Source organism: Solea solea, chromosome 12 (genome assembly GCF_958295425.1).
Source record: "Solea solea chromosome 12, fSolSol10.1, whole genome shotgun sequence".
NCBI lineage: Eukaryota > Metazoa > Chordata > Actinopteri > Pleuronectiformes > Soleidae > Solea > Solea solea.
In genome coordinates, this window is record NC_081145.1 from 12,464,722 (window position 1) to 12,485,927 (window position 21,206).

At 39.2% G+C, this 21,206-nt stretch overlaps 2 protein-coding genes across 5 annotated transcripts; both read right to left on the minus strand.

Moving 5' to 3' along the window:
- Window positions 1–133: 133 nt before the first annotated feature.
- nptna (neuroplastin a) lies at window positions 134–16,846 on the minus strand. 4 transcript variants are annotated; one of them, XM_058645590.1, is made up of 8 exons: window positions 16,553–16,845; window positions 10,071–10,239; window positions 9,870–9,964; window positions 8,375–8,508; window positions 7,141–7,414; window positions 5,693–5,702; window positions 4,523–4,599; window positions 3,395–4,368 (listed from the first exon to the last, which is right to left on the minus strand). In XM_058645590.1, exons 1-7 carry the CDS (start codon window positions 16,644–16,646, stop codon window positions 4,539–4,541), a joined length of 837 nt encoding a protein of 278 aa, XP_058501573.1. In that variant the 5' UTR covers window positions 16,647–16,845; the 3' UTR covers window positions 3,395–4,368; window positions 4,523–4,538. The 4 variants fall into 4 exon arrangements, with proteins under 4 accessions (XP_058501574.1, XP_058501573.1, XP_058501572.1 ...); XM_058645589.1 differs by having other exon boundaries at window positions 5,693–5,714; XM_058645591.1 differs by lacking the exons at window positions 3,395–4,368; window positions 4,523–4,599; window positions 5,693–5,702 and adding an exon at window positions 134–195 and having other exon boundaries at window positions 16,553–16,846.
- Window positions 16,847–17,574: 728 nt separating this feature from the next.
- Window positions 17,575–20,931, minus strand: LOC131469728 (UDP-glucuronosyltransferase 2C1-like). Its single transcript, XM_058645010.1, has 2 exons — window positions 20,605–20,931; window positions 17,575–19,676 (listed from the first exon to the last, which is right to left on the minus strand). Exon 2 carries the CDS (start codon window positions 19,657–19,659, stop codon window positions 18,061–18,063), a length of 1,599 nt encoding a protein of 532 aa, XP_058500993.1. The 5' UTR covers window positions 19,660–19,676; window positions 20,605–20,931; the 3' UTR covers window positions 17,575–18,060.
- Window positions 20,932–21,206: the final 275 nt, after the last annotated feature.

The window sequence follows — 21,206 nt, forward strand, 5'->3', positions numbered from 1 at the left end:
TGCAAATGAAGAAAAATAGCTCCACCCACATTAATATGATGCATAAAGCCTGTGGTATACTTCCGTGCACATGCCGCGCTGCATTGTGTGTTGCATATCGCAGACCTTGTCATAGTCGTGTGTCAGGATCCTGTAATATCCCACTTCATCATCGGGTGGTGGTACAAGTCCGGACGCAGGGATGAGGACGCATTCCTACCAAAGAAGAAGAGAACAATGCTACAAGTCTGGTTCACAAGGCCCATCGGCGAGGGTCGCCAGGTCGAGGCTGGGAATTTACTAAATTTACTCAGTTGCAACTTGATTACTCAAGATAAACATAACAAACGTAATGTCTTATGTCTTATGTTCTTTAAACAAAGTGGAATCAAATTGACGGCGGCACACTCACAGCGGCTCTGATCAACCGTCCATCTGACCTTGACATTTTGTTGTGCAATTTGTTGTATAATGACACAAGCCAGGGGATATGTTAGTTTTGAGTGAAGAAAAGTCACTTAAAAACTTTACTTTTGAATTAAAGAAATATACTACACCGAGTGCCCACTGCCACAATTAGTTTATTGATAATCTGCAGTCTCTCATTTTATGCTCTGAAGACAACATTTACAGCCACAAGCAATGAAATGCCATCCTGGCACAAAACAATATGAGAAAAGGACGCGATGTAAGGTCGTTGACAGCTGCTTGCATTACGATTGATTATTTCAGTGTGAGCTTCACTGAACTCATTTAAAACAATACAGTAACTTTATATGGCATCGTGCCGAATGACAGGGTGATGTGAACGGTGTTTTGGCAGAATGATTTCCTTATATACACGACTGAGTGATAAATGTCATTTTATAAGACTTCAATATTTTCTGCAATGCAACGCTATGCTATCTGTTATAGCCAGGGCTTGGGAACTGCTTTGCATTGGGATGTGTCGTCCATGTTTGGGGCTATCAGTGTCTGTTAGCATGTTTAAAAGTGAATAAAGGGAAAATAATTTACCAGGAGAGATTGACTGGACCATGAAGCCATGCAGAGCAAAACTACAGGTTACAAATTAATTGAAATGAAATAGCCAGTGAAGAGTGGAGCAGTGATCGGACCTTCTGCCTCCGTTGTGCACAGCAGTCATCTTCACTTACCTTGTCTGTGGTGTGAGTGCCTACACATCGAATCAGTTTAAAAACTACAAATATTTTGTCTCACTAACTGCTGGTTGCAGGGCCTTCATATCTTAAAGCTGGCTAGCGATGTGAACATCGTCATTCGAAATAAAGTGCGTGGAGCTAAACCTAGTAGCATGTGTGTTTGCTTTTGAACTTTTTGATTATCAGGTGAGATGACCTGTGATGGAACCTCTGGAGTCAGTGATGAGTTAAGTTGAAAGATTTGAGCTCAGATCCAAGGAGAACAGAGACAATATCTGACATCTGAAGGCGCCATCGCAGATTGTGGAGAGCAGCGTGCCAGGTCTGATACATATAGTTAGTAAACCTTGAGATAATGTACCAAGTCAAGATTCCTGGTGCCTTGATATCGAGGGAGGGAACCTTGAAAGGTGCCTAGTTTGTGTCTTATGATAAGTTATGGTTGTTTCTATTGAACACCAGATCTGATTAGAAGAATACGCGAGTAATTAAACTTGGCTGAAGAGAATATCTCTCACATCTGTTTTAAAAGTCTAGTTAAACTACAAGTGGATGAGGGAGAGTCTGTATGGAGACAGCAGACCAGTCTGAGAGACATGAAGATAAACATTAAAACAAATTATATTGTTAATATTATTCAGATATAAAGGCAGCTGTGAGATAAAATGATGACGCCTCACATGCCTGTTACATGTAAGAAAGCTCCATATGAACGCTGTGATCACAGGAATGTATTAATACAAACATATGCATGTTTTGTACATGTAGCTCCATTGACCAATGCAAAACTCAGTCTGTTGTTTTTTTTCTCCCTGTGAGATCATGTGAGGAGAAACATTTAACACGGCAACTTTTCACCATATTTACAAAGGGCTGAGAACATGTATAGTTAACAGTATGGTAACAGTAAAAGAGTAAAAAGAGTAATGATTGAGAGCGCATGTCCAAGCTGAAGCAATGTAAACAACAACTCTGAAAGACCCCATCATGGCCAACACGCCCATGATGCAGCACACACACTACATACACACTCTATTTAGGCTATTACTGTATATGCAACAGAATTAAAAAAATAATAATTATAATTTAGCTTTCACTGTTATTGGTTTTTAAAAAGCATGTTCATATTATGTATATATGGATATCATTGTGGTGGTTGCTGATCATTATTTATAGGTTTGTCCATCATACATTTACTGAATTTAACCAAAACAGTGTGACTTGGTGTCAGCACTTTGTATTATAGTGTACAATAGTGTACACATGTTCACTCAGTCATAAATACACTATCATGTTTGCAAGCAGCATAAACTCTCATTGTTTTAGTCCTCTGATGAACTAAATATGGAGTTCTAGCAGATGAGAGAAAATGGCAACTTGTTAAATGTTCTGTTTGTAGCATTTGGTGGCGCCTAGTGGTGAAGCTGGATATTGCAACTGACTGAGCACTGTACAAAAATGAAGCTACATACCAATCATGTTAGTTCCATTTAACTGGGGTTCAAAATGGTTTGGCTTCACTTTTGGTTTAGCTGTGACTTTGTCCATCTTTTGGTTGTTTAGAGTGAGAGAAAATAATTCTGACAAAAATGAAACTTAGCATACAGTGCAATTCATTCAAAACTTTTAACTAATTTGTTTAGCTTATTACATGTATTTTAAATGATTACCATGTATTTATTTATTTTTAAATGACCCAATGTGAACATAACTATACTATAATCTGTGTAATGTACCCTTCATTTATAAAGGAGCATTTACTTGTTTTGCTACTTTTCTCCTTGTTGTAATAATTAATTGTGTCAAGTCTCAGCTCTCAACATTTCTGTCCCTCCAGATCTTTGACAAAGGTCAGGGATAACTGAAACGTTAAGTGTTTACATAGAAAACTGTGATGCTGAGCAAGAGCAGTGTGAAGGATTTTCAAATTCCTTAATTTTATTTTTAACCAAAGACTATCTGACAGTGACCTTTTTTCTTTTTTCTGAATAATAATAACAAATATTTCAGTAAAGAAAAGACTATTATTTGTGAAAGTGATAGCGAAAACATTGACAGGTTTCTCTTCTTGTAAAGAATAGTCGTTTTCCATAACTCACTTGCATTGTTGGGACAATTAAAAATTTGATTTGAGAACTCAATCAAAATCTCACTAGATGGCGCTGTTCCCCACCATTCCCACTGACCAGACATCATAAACAGAACGGAATGTCTTGTATGTTTTTGAAAGAAACCAACAAAACAGACGCACATTTTCTTTTTCAAGACCTTTATTCCTAAAAATGACTCTGATATTTGGAATTGCTTCATGTGTGTCAGTCCTGACATGGACCTTCTTTCACTGTCCACATAATTCATGCAGCTGTGTAGTATGCCATCAATGCTCTACGGTGATCCTACTAGTTTAAAGCTTCATCACAGAGAAATCAAAAGCTGTAATGACTTTCAGGATACTGATATGGAGAATAATTGCATAGGGTAAATAGCCATGCTGTACAATGCACATACATTTAAAATAATGTCAAATGATTAGAATAGAGCTGCTAAAGTAGGTGTTTATACAGTATGTCCACTATTTTTGAAGTGCATCATATAATATGAATATTCTTTATATTAATGGTCGTCTGATACACACTTATAGTGATTTAATACATATAGTACATACATATAGTAAAGTAATCCTTAAAGTTAGAGGGACATTGCGAAGCCCTTAAAATGTAATACATATTGTCGGGTAAAAGGATGAAACCTTGAAAACGGTATGCAGTGGAAGGATAAAACTGTACACAACTGCCATACCGGAGTATGGTGGTATTTTTCTTTTACATTGCTGAGTTTTGATTTTCCCTTTTTAACACAGTACAGAGTATCTACATAAAGCCACTCTCAGAGAAACAAAAAGAAAAAAGAAGCCATTTCTGTGTCAAACAGAAGGTCAACATCTTGCATGCATTATTTAAGAAGAAGTAAAAATGTAAAGTAAGTGATTAAGAGGTTAACAAATCATAAACGTCAACAACTGCATGCAGCAACAATGGTTATAATGTCAACAATCCCACAATGCTTCGAGTACCTCGTGACCTCACACCGTAGCACAACAATCATAAGGCATGCCTCAGTGAACTCCCCCACAACCATACGTTTAATGGCAGACACATCCCGTTATCAAATGGTATGGATTCTCTTCTTGTTTACCTTCATATGGTTAATACATGTGTCATGACACCTGCAAAAAAACAAAAAGTAAACAACTCATTAGGCCTTGTGTTACTTTACAGCGACAATCTGGTTCTCTATAGTGGATCATGTTGAGATTTGGCCACAGGCTTGTCATACATACTTATCATCTACAGGCGTCCTCTAAATAATTCAATACTTACTCAGCAGACAAGCTGCTCAGTTTGTATTCCTCTGGCGGAGGTTCTTGTCTTTGTGGTTGTTGGTCGAATTAGTTTTCCTTTTAAAAAAAAGGAGACAAATGACACAATCAGACCACACATCAAATCACAGCGTGTATAGCAGAGCTGAGACTGTAAGGGCAGTTTGGTTCTAGTACGAATAACTTGTCAATCACTGCAGTTCTCTTTCAAATAAATTACACTTAGTCCGTTATTAATTAGATACTCATGGTTGATGATTATGGGTCTGTCAGTTTATAGTGCAAATTTAGCACATATTCTGACATTTTATCAACCAAATACTAATTAATCTTAGATTAACGGGTCACTTCGCTAATTTCACACACAACAACTACTATTACTCAGCGTGAATAAATATAATGTCAGAGAAACATTGATGTTATCAGAGTTTTGAGTGGAATAACCCTTTGATCAGTGATGAAAATGTTAGCTCCAAGTGTAGAATCATTTTTATTTTGCTGAGACACATAATTATTGGGTGATAATTATCATCTTATATTATAGTCATGATATAAACATGTATATTTATAGCTTAAATCTGCTGGATGCTGTGTCTCCTAATCAGGAACAAGTCAAGAATAACTGACTTTAACTTCACATGAATGAAACAAAGCATCAATACAAGTGTTTGTTGGTCAACCAGATTAGAGCTGAAACAATCACTGGATTATTAATCGATTACTAAATTGATCCTCAACTATTTTGATTATCGATTAATCGGTTTGAATCTTTTTTCATTATTAAAACAAGATTTATGATTGTTTCTGCTCCTTGAATGTGAATATTTTCTTCATTTCTTTGCTCCATATGGCAAAGAAATCATTAAAAGTGAATCATTTTGGTTTTTGGACAAAACAAGACAATTGAGAACATCATCATTTCCAGGTTTGACAAACACTGATCAACATTTTAACGTTTTCTGACATTTTATGGACCAAACGATTACTCGATAAATCGAGAACATAATCGCCAGATTGATCGATTATGAAAATAATTGTTAGTTGCAGCTCTAAACCAGATTCTTAGCTCTACAGGCAGAAGCCGATACATGAGGATGAGCTACCACAGAACACATCAATGTACCAGGCTAAACAGATAAAAAGGTAAGGAAGGTCAAAGAGTTATACTTACACTGGTCCAGCTGGGTCATCATCTGAGGCAACAAGGGAAAATATGGAGAAATGAAGACCAAAAAATAAAATAATCGCAAGGACGTTGCACAAGTTGATGAAGTGACACAGAAAAGATGTGACAAACACATTTCATCCTGAGTCTCTTGACGACCTCTATGTTTCAGCTGTAACGTGTTTTAAATGTGTTCTGTTATGGAAATGCAGCCGTGACAAAGTAACAGCATAGGAGACAATGCACCATCATGCTGCACCATAACAATTCTGTGAGGTCATCAACAAACACACACACACACACACACACAAAAAATGCAGTTCATGTCCAGCACGGCACAACACACAACACATGAGATGCATGTGCAAGTGGGAACAGTTACACACAGGGATTTCTTTTAAATGAAACAAAATACTGTCGTCATGCACAGACAAGCAGGGCTGACTAAAGAACATCTGTTCTCTCAAAGACATCAGTGGAGAGCTTTACTGCAGCTGATCAATCACTGGCGTGAAACAGTGACAGTAGAAATGACTGATGGAGATAAAATAGTGTCAGTTCTTTGTGATGACTTTCATGCCATTTAACTGCTGGAGTGATTTTCAAAAAATATTTTTAGAAAATAAAATAAAAATGCACTTGACACTAACACCAAATATGGAGGAAGCTTAACAGAACGGTGTCCTGACGTGAAAAGAAATGAGACTGCTTGTTGAAATTCATGAGGCATGCAGAGTCTCACACTTACCACAAACATGTTTTAGGTTATGCAAATTGGAAGAAGGGCAGGATGAGATATTCATTACACAACAATCTCTTATAGTACTCAGTATCCACAGCTCATATAATTCAAATAAATGCATGTAAATGCATGCATTCTGATAAACAATACATTCACTACATTCATTTGTGATCATGAAATAAACAATGGTGGCAATGTACTGTATTTCTGTGACGCAGCAGAGTCACACAGAGCTGCCATTCATTGTGTGTTGTGTCTAATCAGCGAGCATAAATTAAATCTCTTGGAAAATAAAATGCTTGGTCATATTGGAAAACCCCAGGAAGACATACTATATGCAAGCGATGTAATTAAATGATGTCTCCCTGGTTAAGCTTGCAGCAGCTTGGGGACAGTGCAAGGTCCTTGGAAAGCTGTTAATAATTGAAAGCGTCCACCTCTGCAACACTGCAGTATCATATTCCTCATGAATATTAAATGGGCGAAACAGTCCTGACAAGGTGTGACCTCGTGCAACACTGTCTGCCTGTTGGGTCAACCTTGCCAGACTAAATTATTGAACTGGGGCACAGCACAGAGTCGAGTGACTCCTCTGTTGGCATCTCTGGCAAAATGAAAGACTTAGGCAGACATTTAGAAGTCAAAACTGCACTTTCTGTTCAGACATTTCAAAACAGAGAAATTTAAAATATTCAAAGCACTGGTGACTCACCGTCTTGTAAATCTTCCGGCTTCTTGCGCTTCTCATAAACGACGATGATGATGACCAGGATGATGATCTCGGCCAGAACCCCCAGGAGAGGCCACAGGGGGGCCAAGTGGCTGCGAACCCTCAGCACAGACTTCTCGTCGCGGCTGCTGATCATGTTGGTGGCATTGCAGTGAAACTCGCCTGGATCTAAATTAATGTCCAGGTTGACGATGTGGAGCTCGGTGTAGTTGTCCTTGCTCATGACAAAGTGGCGTTCGGTCGAGTTGTCAATTTCCTGTCAAGGAAGAATGTGAACAAAAAGTTTTAGATCATTTTCTCCACTCCTTTACAAACATCAGCATTTTTACAGCTTCAATATATTTTATCCATTTGTCGTTATTATTCAAAGCATGAAAGGATATACAATATTTAGGAGTTTCTGGTTGACATGAAGTGGTATAACATTCATTTGAGTATTAAGTATTATTCATAGAGCATTAAGGTACCGTGTGTATCCAATCCAACTTGAAAATGAAGTAACATTCCAAGTGTGTTGGAGAACCTATGTAGTCTTCAGTTAGCATCAAAAAGCATCAAAACTCCAAAGATAGGTTAAGTTTGTCCATTGTAAAAACATGGAGGTCCAAAATGTCGTCCTCCGTAGAGCTGACTCGGCTCCTGACATTAATATAAAAAGGCCCATTCTAGTGTCATGAAAAACTATTCATTGAATTAAATAGAATAAAACAATTTTATCTTCAATTTCTGCCCAATTAAAAATATTTGAATCTAAATGTTACACACTGGACCTTTTGTTTAGTTTAAGTAAGCCACAGTGGATATTTAACTTCTCCTCCTTTAACAAACTTGGACTCTGATTGAGTCTTTTATATGACACAATAACATTCACATACTGTACCAGAATTGATTTAATTGCCGAGTGTTGTTGTGTAGGGTTTACGTCATGTTTTATGACCAAATGTACCGTGTTGTGGAAACGTATTAAACTTAGTCTTATCAACCTCAAGTACTTTATTGTCCCCAGGGACAGTTTGAGTTTAAGAATGATCACGCTTGGCTCATTATAACTGTTATTCTATTCGTATTTGTCAGCACAAAGCAGAATAAGAGTAAATACAGTAATGTGATGTAATGTGTGTAATGTACCAAATCTCAAAGAAACAAAACACAGCGCCTGTGGATAGGACACATTTACCTGGTAAATGAATGTATAGTCACGTATCATACCACATACCCGAAATATGCCGTTCTTGAACTTCCACCAGGTCCAGACAGGGTAAGGATATCCCACAGACTTACAGTAGAGCACAGCGCGCTGGCCCTCGTTCTTATTCTCACTACGCTTGTGGCTTACAATCTCAGGAGCAGCTGAAATGTGGGAAAAAATCACTATCAAATATCTTTGTGACAGTAAGTAACAATAATATTAGTACTATTAGTGCCAGCATTTATACATTTAGGTGTAGTCATGTCAGCTGCATGAACACAATAAATGACTTTGTCCTTTAAATCTTTCAATTGTTATGCAGAATCGGATAATACACAATACTTTACAATAGTATTATAATATCAAAGTTGCCACCGCACACTCAGGTGCCCTTAGTAAGTCGACTGACCTTTGAACAGTTATGGGATTAACAGATAGACATCTCTCGTATTTCTTATCCAAACAAGGTCAAAGTCAACACTGGTGTGTTATTCAAGCAATGCCATTCAAGTGTGTAATTTACTACTATGGTTGCTGCGGTAACCTGTATATATATCAGAACGTGAGCATGGTGGCATCTGCCTCCATTCAGTACAGCCTGCCGGAAATGATTAGAAGAGTCATTTCTCCATGTGAGACGGGATGGAAGCGGTTCGTTCCAGCAACACATCTGTCACGTTTCCATCGATATCTCTTACGTTTCTCATCTAAATACTGCCGAGTCAGCACTGCACACCCTGTGTCCTAAGTCACCTGCCAGGTTTGAAACCTGTCAAGTGAACCATTGCACAGTTATGTGATAAACAGACGTTCCTTGAATTAATATGTGCTAGTAAGAGAGATGCAACAAAATGGCTGCATAAAAGAAAATCTTCACACAACTGATTTACAGTGGTCCCTCGAATGATTATTAATTATTTATTCAATTTGTAATTTTCAAGGGCGACAGTACTTTCCAGAGGAAAAAGAAAATGTACTTTGCAATAAAACAAATTACTGTTGCAGATAAAGGAATAAAACCAGAACATACATATTATACGTTTTGACATTCATATACTAGTAAAATACTAATAGATTATATAAAGGCTTTATAAACAGCTGAAAGGGTCTCTGTTGTGGTGTTTTGTAAATCTACCTGCCTCGAAATTTCTTTTTCTGTTTGGAAAAAAATTAATTATTCCTATAAAATAAAAGTAAATTATAGAAAAAAAAAAAAAATTTCTCCATATAGATGCATGTGAAACAGCTGAAAAGGCTCATCAGATTTTACCATGGAGACATAATCCTTTGCTGTTAGACAAACAAGACACCATCTGCTGCCACTGAGCTGACTGTTGCTTCGATGGAGGCGGCAAGGGCGCCGGCTGCCTCTAAGCAGCCTGCCGAGGAGTTGGAAATCACAGGTCCTCACACCAGAATCCTAAGCTTGGCTGCTGGTGCTCAAGGCCACTCGGGCCATTTTTATCTCTGGTGTGGCCTTGAAACTAACAAAGACGCCTGTGGCTCACAAATCAACACCTACATTTGACTTCGATGGTGGCATTGCCTGGAAGACCCATCTCAAAGGTGAAGACACACATGTACAATCCAGCATCATCTGCCCTTGGTTTGTTCAGCCTGCAGAACATAAACACACAACTTATATAAACCCAGACCAGGCTCATAGCACTCGTGCACGCACAAAGACACTCACGGCTGCATTAGAGTTTGTTAAGACTCTGACCTGTACTCTGTGTTTTTATTTGGACTGCGCGTCTCTTGGATCTCCTCGCCATTCTTCATCCAGTAGCTCTCCTCATGGACACCATTGGCGGCGGTCAGGTTGCACTGCAGCATGAGAACGTTACCTTCCACAGGAAGGGTGATTTGTTCGGAGGTGGCGATTGAAGGCTCTGCGAAAGAGACACAGATCAGCTAACATGGAGGCAAAGCTTGCTTGGATACGTGAGTGAGGACAGATTATCAGTTCAGAAAATAGATAAATATAATATAGAGCAGCAATAGATTTGAATAGTGGGAGGAATTCCTTTGGGTTTCTTCCTGAAATAGAAAGCTATTGATTCTCTGCATTATTTTCAGTAGCTTGTATGGAGAGAAAAAAAATCAAAAAATGCCTGTAAACATTTAAAGTAGAGAAATCAAGTACACACAACATCCATGTAGAACTGAAATGAGAAGCATTCAATTCTGGCAGTAACACTGAGCAGATGCTTTACTTAAATAAATATTATTGCCCAGTATTGGATTCATTGTGCAAACATGTCACTTGTGTTGTGGTCTGCAAGCATTTCTGATTCACTGCAGGCCTGAGTCCTCAGCCACACTGAAATGAACATATTTTTATTAATGTAAACAAATCAGGTTATCAAGTGATTATAACTTTTTCAGTAGCTCAATCCTGTTGGCATCACAAGCTGAGCTCAATGTGACAAAAGGAGACTTGGAGCCAACAAAAATGACTCTGGGTCAAGGTCTAATCAGTCCCTATTTAAGATTAAGTAGTTTTGAAGGAATCTGAGTTTTTAATCTGGCTGAAATGCAAGCTGTAGCTTGTAAGTATTCGTGACCTAAATTGGAGAGTTTCTATTCTCCTTAATCCTGATTATCTGCACCTTGTTTGGACACGTAAACACCTCTCAATCCAAGCAGCCACAATCAATTTGGCCAGCACACACACGCACAGCTCAGCATTGTCCTGTTCATGTGACATTCTGTCAAATCTCAGAACAAGTAAATGTTGTCTGCAACTACATAAGATTGTCTAAGTGAAAGGAAATGAAGGAGAACAGGACTATCTAAGGATGAGGGATATACTGAAGGGATTTGCTAAGTAATGAGCAAAACACGACAACTCCACTTATTCACACAAGGATGAGTTGATAGTGTTTTTCTTCATTTTCCAGGTCCGCAGGGGAGGATGGAGTCTAGCGAGGTGGCGCTCCCATAGAAAGGTCTGAGGGAAGCTAAATCACACAGGAACAATTCTATTTGGCTGCTAGGGGGAGGGGGTCCTCTACACTGACCACTCACTCTGCATCACAGTTATAGTGGCCTGGGCACGAATCCAGGGGGTGGCTGCATTAAGGTGCAGGTGGTTACGTCTTGGGTCATTGCTGGCTCTGCACTCGTATGTACCCGAATCGTCCAGTGTGAGAAGGGACACGGAGAGCACACTTGCAGCATTGGTGCCATAAGCCGTGCTGATGGACACTCGCCTCTTGCGGGCGCCGTCCCACAGTTGCCTGAATGAATCGGCTTGGTTGATCTCAGCGTACCACCACTGAATCTCCGGGGTGGGGGTTCCCACCACATCACAGTAAAGCTCAAAGACATCATCTGTGAGCTTAGTCTCGGAAAAGGGTGACTTCACAAAGCCCGCTGGTGGCGGCAGCGGCGGTGTTGTTGTTGGTGAAGAATTGTGGGACAACAGGTCCAAAGATGCACACCACACACACACACACAAAAAAAAAGTGAAGCAAAGCAGGCGTAGGATGAAAGGGTAAGAGAAAAGTGGGGTAAATCACAAGAAGACCAGACAGTAAAACAGATAATGTGAAATAATATGAAAATTACACAAAAGTTACATTCAATTTAAAATGTAAAAAGTATAGACAAAGGTGAATGCATGTTCAAAACGAAGACAATAAAACAAGCAGAATAGAACAGAGCTTCAGAAAAATCGTGTTATATAACTATTTATTGATTCATTGTTTGTCTGATAAAATACTTGGAAACAAGCCTGAAAAACTTCCTCACAACAAACAATCAATAACAATATTAATGACACTGCCAATAATATGTGTTATTAATTGCTTAATCCATTAAATCACATCTATTGTTCCTATGGGCCAGCAGTGCACATTTTCAGTTTGCTTGTTTTGTACTTGTTTTTAAATGTAAATACGAGAAGATAAACCAAACAACATCATTTCTGTCTGTTTTCTGTCTCTATTTGATTAATCTATCATTTGTTTAACATCACCCTGAACCTGTCAGCAGGGGCAACGTCGACTTTTTTGGGTAGCAACAAGGAGACGACCTCAGACGTGCCTCATCTCAGCCTTCGATGCTATTCTTGGGAAGCTTTAATTCAATTCTGCTGGGACGTCCCTGCACGGCTCTCATTTGGTTTTGTCCAATTAATAACATCATTTAAATTTGTGTCTGGCTCACACAGTGCTCCCATCCAACAGTCCTCCAAGTGACCTTCTTCTTATTTTCCAGTGCATCTTGTCAGATAATGATCATTAATGCTTGGAGAAGCGTGTTTATATAATTATTCAATGGTGGAGTTGAGATTCTGCCCTTTCATAAAGACAAATATGATAAGTGAAAGAATTGATCATGGTTCCTCGGAGGGAGGAGCAGGAGGGCTTTACATAGTCATAAATGTGGTCTATATAGGCACTGTGCACAGGAGATTGAGAGATTTATAGAAGCTGCAGCTCTGGGTCTCTGGGGAGTGTGTGGGCCCACTGGTAATAGACCCCCTCTGTTTCCATAGAAGCAATGACTCTACAGCAACAAAGTAGGAGGAGGAAGAGACACACACAGCCAGACCAAGCAGATGATCACAAAAAAATGACAACAAACATCATAATCCATCATGATTCATCAACTCCTGTATAGATAAGATAACAGATAGATAACAACATGACTGGGGCTGAAGAGGAAAACCCAACAGCTCAGACCATATCACTGAACCGTCAAGAGACCAGTCCTGTCAGCTTGAGATGTGTCACGATTGGCGAGTCAGTGACACCGTCCCTGCACACCGCTGTACTGCTCATGCCTGACTGTTGGGCTCACTTGTTTGTTTACATATCCTCACTCATGAATACAGTGACAGAGAAGACTAAATGTGGGGCTAAATTTATACTATTATTCTCCATGTTTATCAACAAAGTCTTGGAAAATGAAACGGAACAAACCACAGCTCCATGATATTGAAGCTTTGTCAACAGATTATAGATTATACATTAATATGAACCCAAAGGCTCATTCAAAACCATCACTGCACTTCCTTTCTCATGAAATTAACACTCAGAGTTGATCTTTTCATTAACTGAGACCTGGCATGTGCATCTGCATGGCATGTGTATAGGAAATTAGACAAAAAAGTAACCACCTCTCTACTTGAGCTGAAACTCGTAAAGGGTTTAGGAAGGGTTTCTCTCTATGTATGTGCATCAATATTTTGGATTAAAGGGCTCAGTTTGACAACAAATTAAAAAAATTTAAAACGAGATTCAGCCTGTCAATAACAATTAAAACATGCATACTGTGACATTCTCTGAACCATCAAGCCTCTTTGAATTCTTTAAATGTCAGTAACAAAGCTTCCTGTCAGATACCAGGCTATTTGTATAACCTGCATCTTCGTGGGCTTCATCTGCCGTAGTGTTGTTTGATGAAGGAGTGGGAGTGCAGTATAGAAGAGGTGTAATGCATTCCTACACATGGTCAACTCCGGGGAAGATAAGTGCTGGAAAAAAAAGGATCTCACTCATTTTCACACAGTATCTGCACAGTGCTACACTGACCCGGCGTGTTGGGATGAGATTTATGAGCAGAGAGCAATTTGGACAAATAGAGGCACGCTGAGAAATCAATGCCATTCTGCAGCGTAGTGCACCTCAGCGAAGACTTAACCGATTCACTGTTGCAAGATGACATTAAAGCCATGGTTCCCAGTGCAGCATCTCGGCTCTAAATATAGACGCATGCAGCAAAATGGACCAATGCTATTTACAGAGCCGCACTTCCAAGGTCCTACATCTAATTACATACTCTGACACAAAGATATAAAGAGAGAGTGGTGCAGAAAATCATCCCACTCTTCAATAGGAATCAGGGATGCACTGCTGGAGACTGAATTACAGAGTCATATCTCGACATGCTGTAGCTGCAGAATTTTGGTGAATTTCTATTATGGGTATAATTGTAAATGGAGTTTTATTATATTTCACATAAAATGCTGTCTAGCTTGCTAATATACAGTCTTAATGGTTTAGGGCCTGGTCATACTTTGTGCATGCCGTATCTGTGGAGAGCAGCTTCTCGTGCTCGTACATGGCTGCGTTTCTGTTCGTGCTAAATGAGGATCTGTGTCAGTGAAGCGTTGCACGCATGCATGCTCAATGCAGTTCTCACCAGGAGTCGAAACTCATTTGTGTTTCTTTGTTTTGGTTTACTTTTCACACTGTGACAGTGAACCACTAAGTGGACCAAACCCGCCTGGACAAAATCACACAGTCACAACAGCACTGACTAGGCAGAGAAAAATCATGAGGAAGAAGAAAACTCAGCTCATTGATTGACCTGGACTGAAAATCCATCTGCTTCAGCCAGTGTGTTCACCACAAAAACAAACAGTAGTGTAACACCAAATGTCTTGAGGTTTCTGTTTTTACTTTGGTGTTCAAACCTGAATGTTTTTTCATAAGAAGCTGCCTAGTATGAGCAGCAAGCAAGCTATCTTCACTTCCTCTCTTTGGTTCACTGGACACGCCATTTAAAATTTCCCACTGTAAACTAACCGCATTAGGGTTCACTTGCAAGCAAACCGAGACCCACATTTTCAGGTGGACCAGAGTTTGCTCGTTTGGTCCACACCAGAGTTTGGATTAGTTTTCACACCTGCTCAAACAAAGTGGGCTATCCGAGGAAAGGAACTCTGATCCGTTTAAAGTTGACCAAATAGCTCTGGTGTAAAAGCACCACCAGTAATATACGAGCTCTAAATAGTGCTGTACCAGTGAAGCTCCTCACATAGTCTCAAGAAAGCATCCATTGTTTTTGTCTTCTTCGTTGTCTTTTTTGACCACTGCTGAAATGGACAGATGACCTTATTGACCTCTGAGGATACGCAGGCACGGACAGTAGGAGCTGGGGCATATTCTGAAGAGCCATGATTTATAATGATATTCATTTGATTCTTATTTTTCAATTTAAAATGTTCACTAAAAAGTTACATGTATATATTTACACAGCTACATACTGATACAAACTAACTAAATTAAGGTTTATGTTTAAGAAACTTAAAAATTGCCCCATGCTGAGGCAGGCTGGTTAAAGTTAGGGCTAAGATGTGAATTGTGTTTGGCTATGGTTGATTGGTTATGTTACAGGTTAGGAATAAGGTTTTCCAAATGAATGTTAGTCATTTGCAGTGTCCTAACAAGTACACAGTTGTGCAAACCAATGTGTGTGTGTTTGTGTAGGGCCGGGTATCAAATCAAACTCTATATCACCTATATCAAAAACTGTGAGCCAATTAAGTATTTCTCTTTTTTGTTTACCGAACTGTGGGTATAATATATTTTCTATTAAACCAGATTTCATAAAATTGGTTTTTAAAAAGGTATAATTCAGGAATTGGTGCTGAAGTTCAAATATTGATTGATTTTTTTAATCTGCCCAATCTGTGTGTGTGTGTATGTCCATGTGTGTATTTGTTACCGCTTTAGGACGTTTAGTGGCATAAACAGAGACCTTGTCAGGACCAGTAGTCCTCATACAGACCAAAATCTGGTCCTAATAATGAGGCAGAAATCTCATTTCTGAGGCATTTGTTAAGTTTAGAGCTAATATTTGAATGGTGGTTAAATTTGTTAAGTTAAGCTTAGAGTTATGCATTAACTGGTCATGGTTAAAGTTAAGGACAAGGCTTTGGTTAGGCTATCCAAATGAATAGAAGTCACAGAAGAGTCCTTAAAAGGAGAGCTGCGCGCACCTGTGTGTGTGCACTGGAAGCATACATCAGCCTTTGACTTCAGTAGACCATCATAGCTGTGCAGTCTTATGAGCAGAACTTGTCCTTGCTCCTATTTCGACTCTGTATTCAGCTCACACACTTCAAAGGACATTTTAGGGACGTCGCACGCAAGGCCTCCTCCTTCTCCTCCTTCTCCTCTTCCTCCTCTTCCTCCTCCTCTTCGTGTGGCCCATTTAAGACCTAACTAATGCAGATTGTAGCATATCAATGATTTATTGAACCTGCATTTAAATGGACAAACAGAAAAACCGGTATGGTTTTGTTGTAGTGCGGCATTGAGGGATTATGAGACGAGACTCGGCAGTTGGACAGATATTCGTGCTGGACAGGCTTAATGACTACACACGTCTTGTGGTGATTAGCCGCATTTTCGCCTTGACGTGTGACTACATCATGTTTGTAGAGTGAGAAGAAAAGCCGTTTCCTACCGTTCTGAGAGGAGACACACTGCAGCATCAACGCTCCCACTATCGCCAGAGAGAAGGACATGACTGCGGCTCCTCGTTTTCCACCTCTCATCATCTTCACAGCCGGGAGATGAAAAATACCGACACGCGCGCGCTGAGGTGACTTGAGCGGGATATGAAGGAGATGGTGATGCGGCGTGGATTCGTCCGAGACTTGCACACACTCCAACCGTGTCACGCAGAGGTAGAGGAGGAGGAGGAAGAAGAAGTGTCACTAGCTCGACTAGCGGTGCCCAGAGGTACTGCAGCAGCGGGTACCTGAGTCGCTCCCACCTCACGCTGTCAGCCCCGGTATATGAGCGAGTGACAGAACTCCATTAATCCCAAATCCCGCGAGATCTTGGAGACAGGCTGCTACTCACGCACTATCGAGTGGAGCAGAAATAAATTAAGCTACACCGGACCTTTCAAAATCTGATTTATTTATTTATTTTAACAAAACAATAAGCATAAATGTAGCACAACACTGTTTTTACTGGGTTTATTGGCAAAAACTGAACATACCACCAAAATATATGTGGTTATATAAGTGTGTGATCACTTTAGCCTTAGAATAAGCTGTTCTTAACAAAAGGGCCTTGCCATAATCTGCAGGGGTGTCAAACTCAAAATGACCTGATGGCCAATGAGCATCTAATCTGGTCAAGAGAGGGCCAGTCTAGAGAATATAAAGTGTGAAAACACAACTGTTCAGTAGCAGATGGGCAATATGAGCTAAAAACCTATCACAATATTTCGTCATGATGTTGCAATATGGGACAGCAGAATTTCAATGTAAAAGTGCTTGTTTTGATATGGAACGATGTGTACTTCAGTATAATGACACAATAAATCTATGAATATCAAAAAACACAGAATTAAATCTAAGATTAAGTTAATAATAACATGGACAACTGCAATTGTAGCTGTAGTCTTTTATTTAAATGCAGTTAATAATGTAAAGGCAATACATTTAATAATCAAATGTCTATCAAATGTACTATTACTATTCAACACTATTCAAGGCGGAACTAACATATTCAGTATTAAATTGTCTTTAAACACATGATAGTAATTGGTGGGCTGCATGTAATCGATTGGGGGGCCATATATGATCCACGGGTCGCTAGTTTGACACCACTGATCTACAGTTTCACCATAAGATATCACTATTTTTTTTACACACACTGTCACCACTTTTTGTGGTGACAGTTTTTATTCTTTTAGTTCACTTCTTATTCTTGTGTGGTTTTAATTGGTATTTTCATGCTTTGATTTATGTTTCATGAATTTGTTTTTACCGTCTGCCTTTATTGCTGTGTCTGTAATGCTTTTATTTTGTAAGGCACTTTGGTCAACTGTGGGTTGTTGTAAAATGTAGAAATAAAGTACATTACGTTACATAAATTAATAATAGAATAGTTGTTGCAGCCCTAATGGAAATGCTTGGTTTAAGCACAAGTCATTGATCATACTGCCTGTTCATTTGTTCATTCACGTTTAACCTTTTTCCCAACAATCAGTCTCCACAGTAATCTTACAATGGATATACAGAAAAATGTCAGGAGCAGGACAACAACCAAAAAAACAGCAATGACATCGAGGGAGTTGTAAACAAACCAGGACATTTTGATGGATTGTGCTTGCAAATGACGAGCACCTTTATGCCTCATAACATATTCTATCCAAAACACTGCATGGCTCAGTGGATTAATTGGCTGATCTCTGTGCAGCCTAGAAAGTCTCTGCATGTTTTCCCTGTAAGAAGAGTTATAAAGAACTGTCATCAGTGCATCTTTAAAAGTGTGTCTGTCTAGCATGGCAAACTTCACAGTCACTGCTCCTCCCTTTGCTTTGATTCTGGAGAGGTTATCAGGCTGATCGAAACATATTGGCAACCCAACTACAGGAACTCCGTGGTAAATTGCTTCTTGAACTCCATTGGTGCCTCCATGGCTCACAAACACTCTAGTTTTGGGATGTGCCAACAGGTCATTCTGTGGCAACCAGTCGACTAATAATGTGTTATTGCCCAGGCTAACTGGCCTTTGTCCCATGTACCGCCATACAACCTTCTGAGGCAGCTGTGCAAAGGCTGCAGCTATCTCTTCAGCAATATCTTGAGGGAGCTTCCCCACTAAAGTTCCTAAGGTCATCACAATGACCCCATGATCTTTAGAACTCTGGACAAAATCCTCCAGGTCTGCAGTCAGTGGCTTAGGAGGCTTGCACTGAAATCCACTCATGTAGACAATATTTGGCATCGTAGGACGGGGAAACTCAAAGATGAAATCAGTCCTCATGAGCCAGATATCCGCTTCCAGGACAAATGATGAGTAATCTACATCAGGACCAAAATACCTCCTGACCACAGGTTCGTAGTGAGGATATGACATTGACGACATTGTGTACATCCCAATCATATAACTCAAATAATTCTTGACTCTTTGAGGGAAAGTCATCCTATCTGTCAGCTCTGTTGCAGTGAAAGGAATGTATGCCATAGGAGAGGGGGCAATAAGTAAATGAGCCTCTCCTATATAGGTCCATCTGACATTATTAACAAGAGGAACTTGGAGCCAGCGTGCCAACATGGCTCCTCCACCAATGCCAGGGTCAGTCAAAACCACGTCATATTTGGCATTTTGTAACGAACGCATAAGGTTTTTATCTTCAAACATCTCAATGATCATTTCACTCACTCGCTTATGTAAGTCATTGAACTGGTTCACAACTGCCTGCCTCATCTGGAGACCTTTCCAGATGTCAGACCATGGATATGTAGATGAAGCCCGCAGCTGGATCTCCAGCAGTGGAGTCAAAAGTTTTTCAAAGTTTTCTTCAAAGCCTGCTTTGAACGGAAGTGTGACAGATGTGTACAAAGGAGACTTTTCACTGATGTACCAGCTATCTGATGGGCGAATCACAGTGACCTCGTGTCCTTTGGCATGTAGTTCCTCTATCAGTACTTTCATGTTTACCCAGTGGCTTCCATCCAGTGGGAAAACTAGTATTTTCCCCGCAGATACGCTGAATATTTGACCCAACAGTAGAGTAAAGTTGATCAGAGATAAAGGAGGCACCTTCATGCTGACGTCCCTCAGACCTTAAAAACAAAAACACATCAGTGCCTGTCCAGTTTGTATGTTTCATTCAGTGTTTACAAGAACTATAATATTTCATGCAGTGGTGAAAGGAGATAGGTCAGGCAGTTTGGTCAGGTTTAAACTTGGTTCTTCGGTAGCCTATTTCCCTTTGATGCCACTTTGTATTTTCCTATGTCACTTAACCTCTGAGGCAAATGTACACCTTTTTTTGACAGTGACACTATCTACTTTGCCATGGAAAATTTTAAAAGACAAATTGTCAAGCTTAATTGTCTATAAGCTGTTGAGGGAAATGTTGCCACAGTTTTACATTTAGCACTTTCAAGTTAATATCACTAGACACTTACATTTACGAGTTATTTTTGTTTTATTGATACTTTAACTCATATAAATGCTCTGAAATCTTCTTTCACTGTGCGCCTCTATTGGAACGGCCTGTCTGAGCAGATAAGGCTTGTAGAATCAGTGACTTCATGAAAATAATCTCTTAAAACCTATTTTTTAACTTTTTCTTTTATATGATGCCATTGTTGAGCTTTATTTTCTGTGTATTTATACTTTATCCATTTGATTAATTTTGCCTGAGGGTGGTTTCATAGTGTTTGTCTCTCATGCTTTTTGTTTGGCATTACTGTACATTTTACTGCTGCCTGTTTCTGCCTTTGTTGTTTTATTGCTTTAAGATTATTTGTAAATGTACTTTTTACAGTTTTTAAATGTGTTAAAGTTATAATAGATATTTCCACAAAGATTAAAATGTAATGTAATCAGTGCATCTTTACTCCAAACACAAAATTTGTAAACATTTTTTTTCAATGTCACTCATGATTGAGTATGTAGAACCCAACATATGAGTATTAATTACATATTTCATAACTGTTTTTAGTTGTATAAAAGCTTTTTATCTTGAGTAATATAAACACTTACCCAAAGCCACTGGTACAGGAGAAGCAATCCTACGTAAATGTGTCACTTCAGCTGTTGCAACTACTCATGTGCAATAAGTACATGCAGTTATGCATCAGGTAATATCCTCTCCTACAGAAACACGGGTATGTCGTAAGGTGTTTTGCGCCGCTGATAAGAGTCCTGTTGTAAAATGTGTGTGCTGCTCATGGCACCGCTGCTGTGTTCATGATATGTTGTAAGCAGATCTTTTGTGCCACCTACTGTCAAATCTGTGCACATAGCTTTGAATGGCTTTTTAAAAATCACACTTTCTCGACACACACTTTGTTTGAATCCATATTTACACATAAAAAATTTAAAAAAGAATCACAGAATGAAGATTTTGATCCAACTCTTTCAACGTTTCAAATTGTTTGCGCATATATTATAAATCCATTATATTATATATATCCATACGTGAAATGAGATAATGTCATCTTGTCTTCACAGGTTCTTGAAAAATACTGCCAAATTAAAATATGTAATGTGATAATAGGGATGCACCGATGTGATACCATTATCAGGCATTGGTCCAATACTCGGCTTGGCAGTGACAGCACCTACTTTGCAGAATAACTTTT

Excerpts from the sequence above, each read along its gene's own strand:
- nptna (XM_058645589.1), bottom strand. The coding sequence starts at position 16,646 with ATGATGAGAGGTGGAAAACGAGGAGCCGCAGTCATGTCCTTCTCTCTG. Across the intron at positions 8,509-9,869 it reads TGCCACCATCGAAGTCAAAT|CTGCTCCTGAGATTGTAAGC; the intron begins GTAGGTGTTGAT and ends CCCACATTTCAG. Across the intron at positions 7,415-8,374 it reads TCAAGAACGGCATATTTCGG|GAAATTGACAACTCGACCGA; the intron begins GTATGTGGTATG and ends CTTCCTTGACAG.
- LOC131469728 (XM_058645010.1), bottom strand. The coding sequence starts at position 19,659 with ATGAAGGTGCCTCCTTTATCTCTGATCAACTTTACTCTACTGTTGGGT.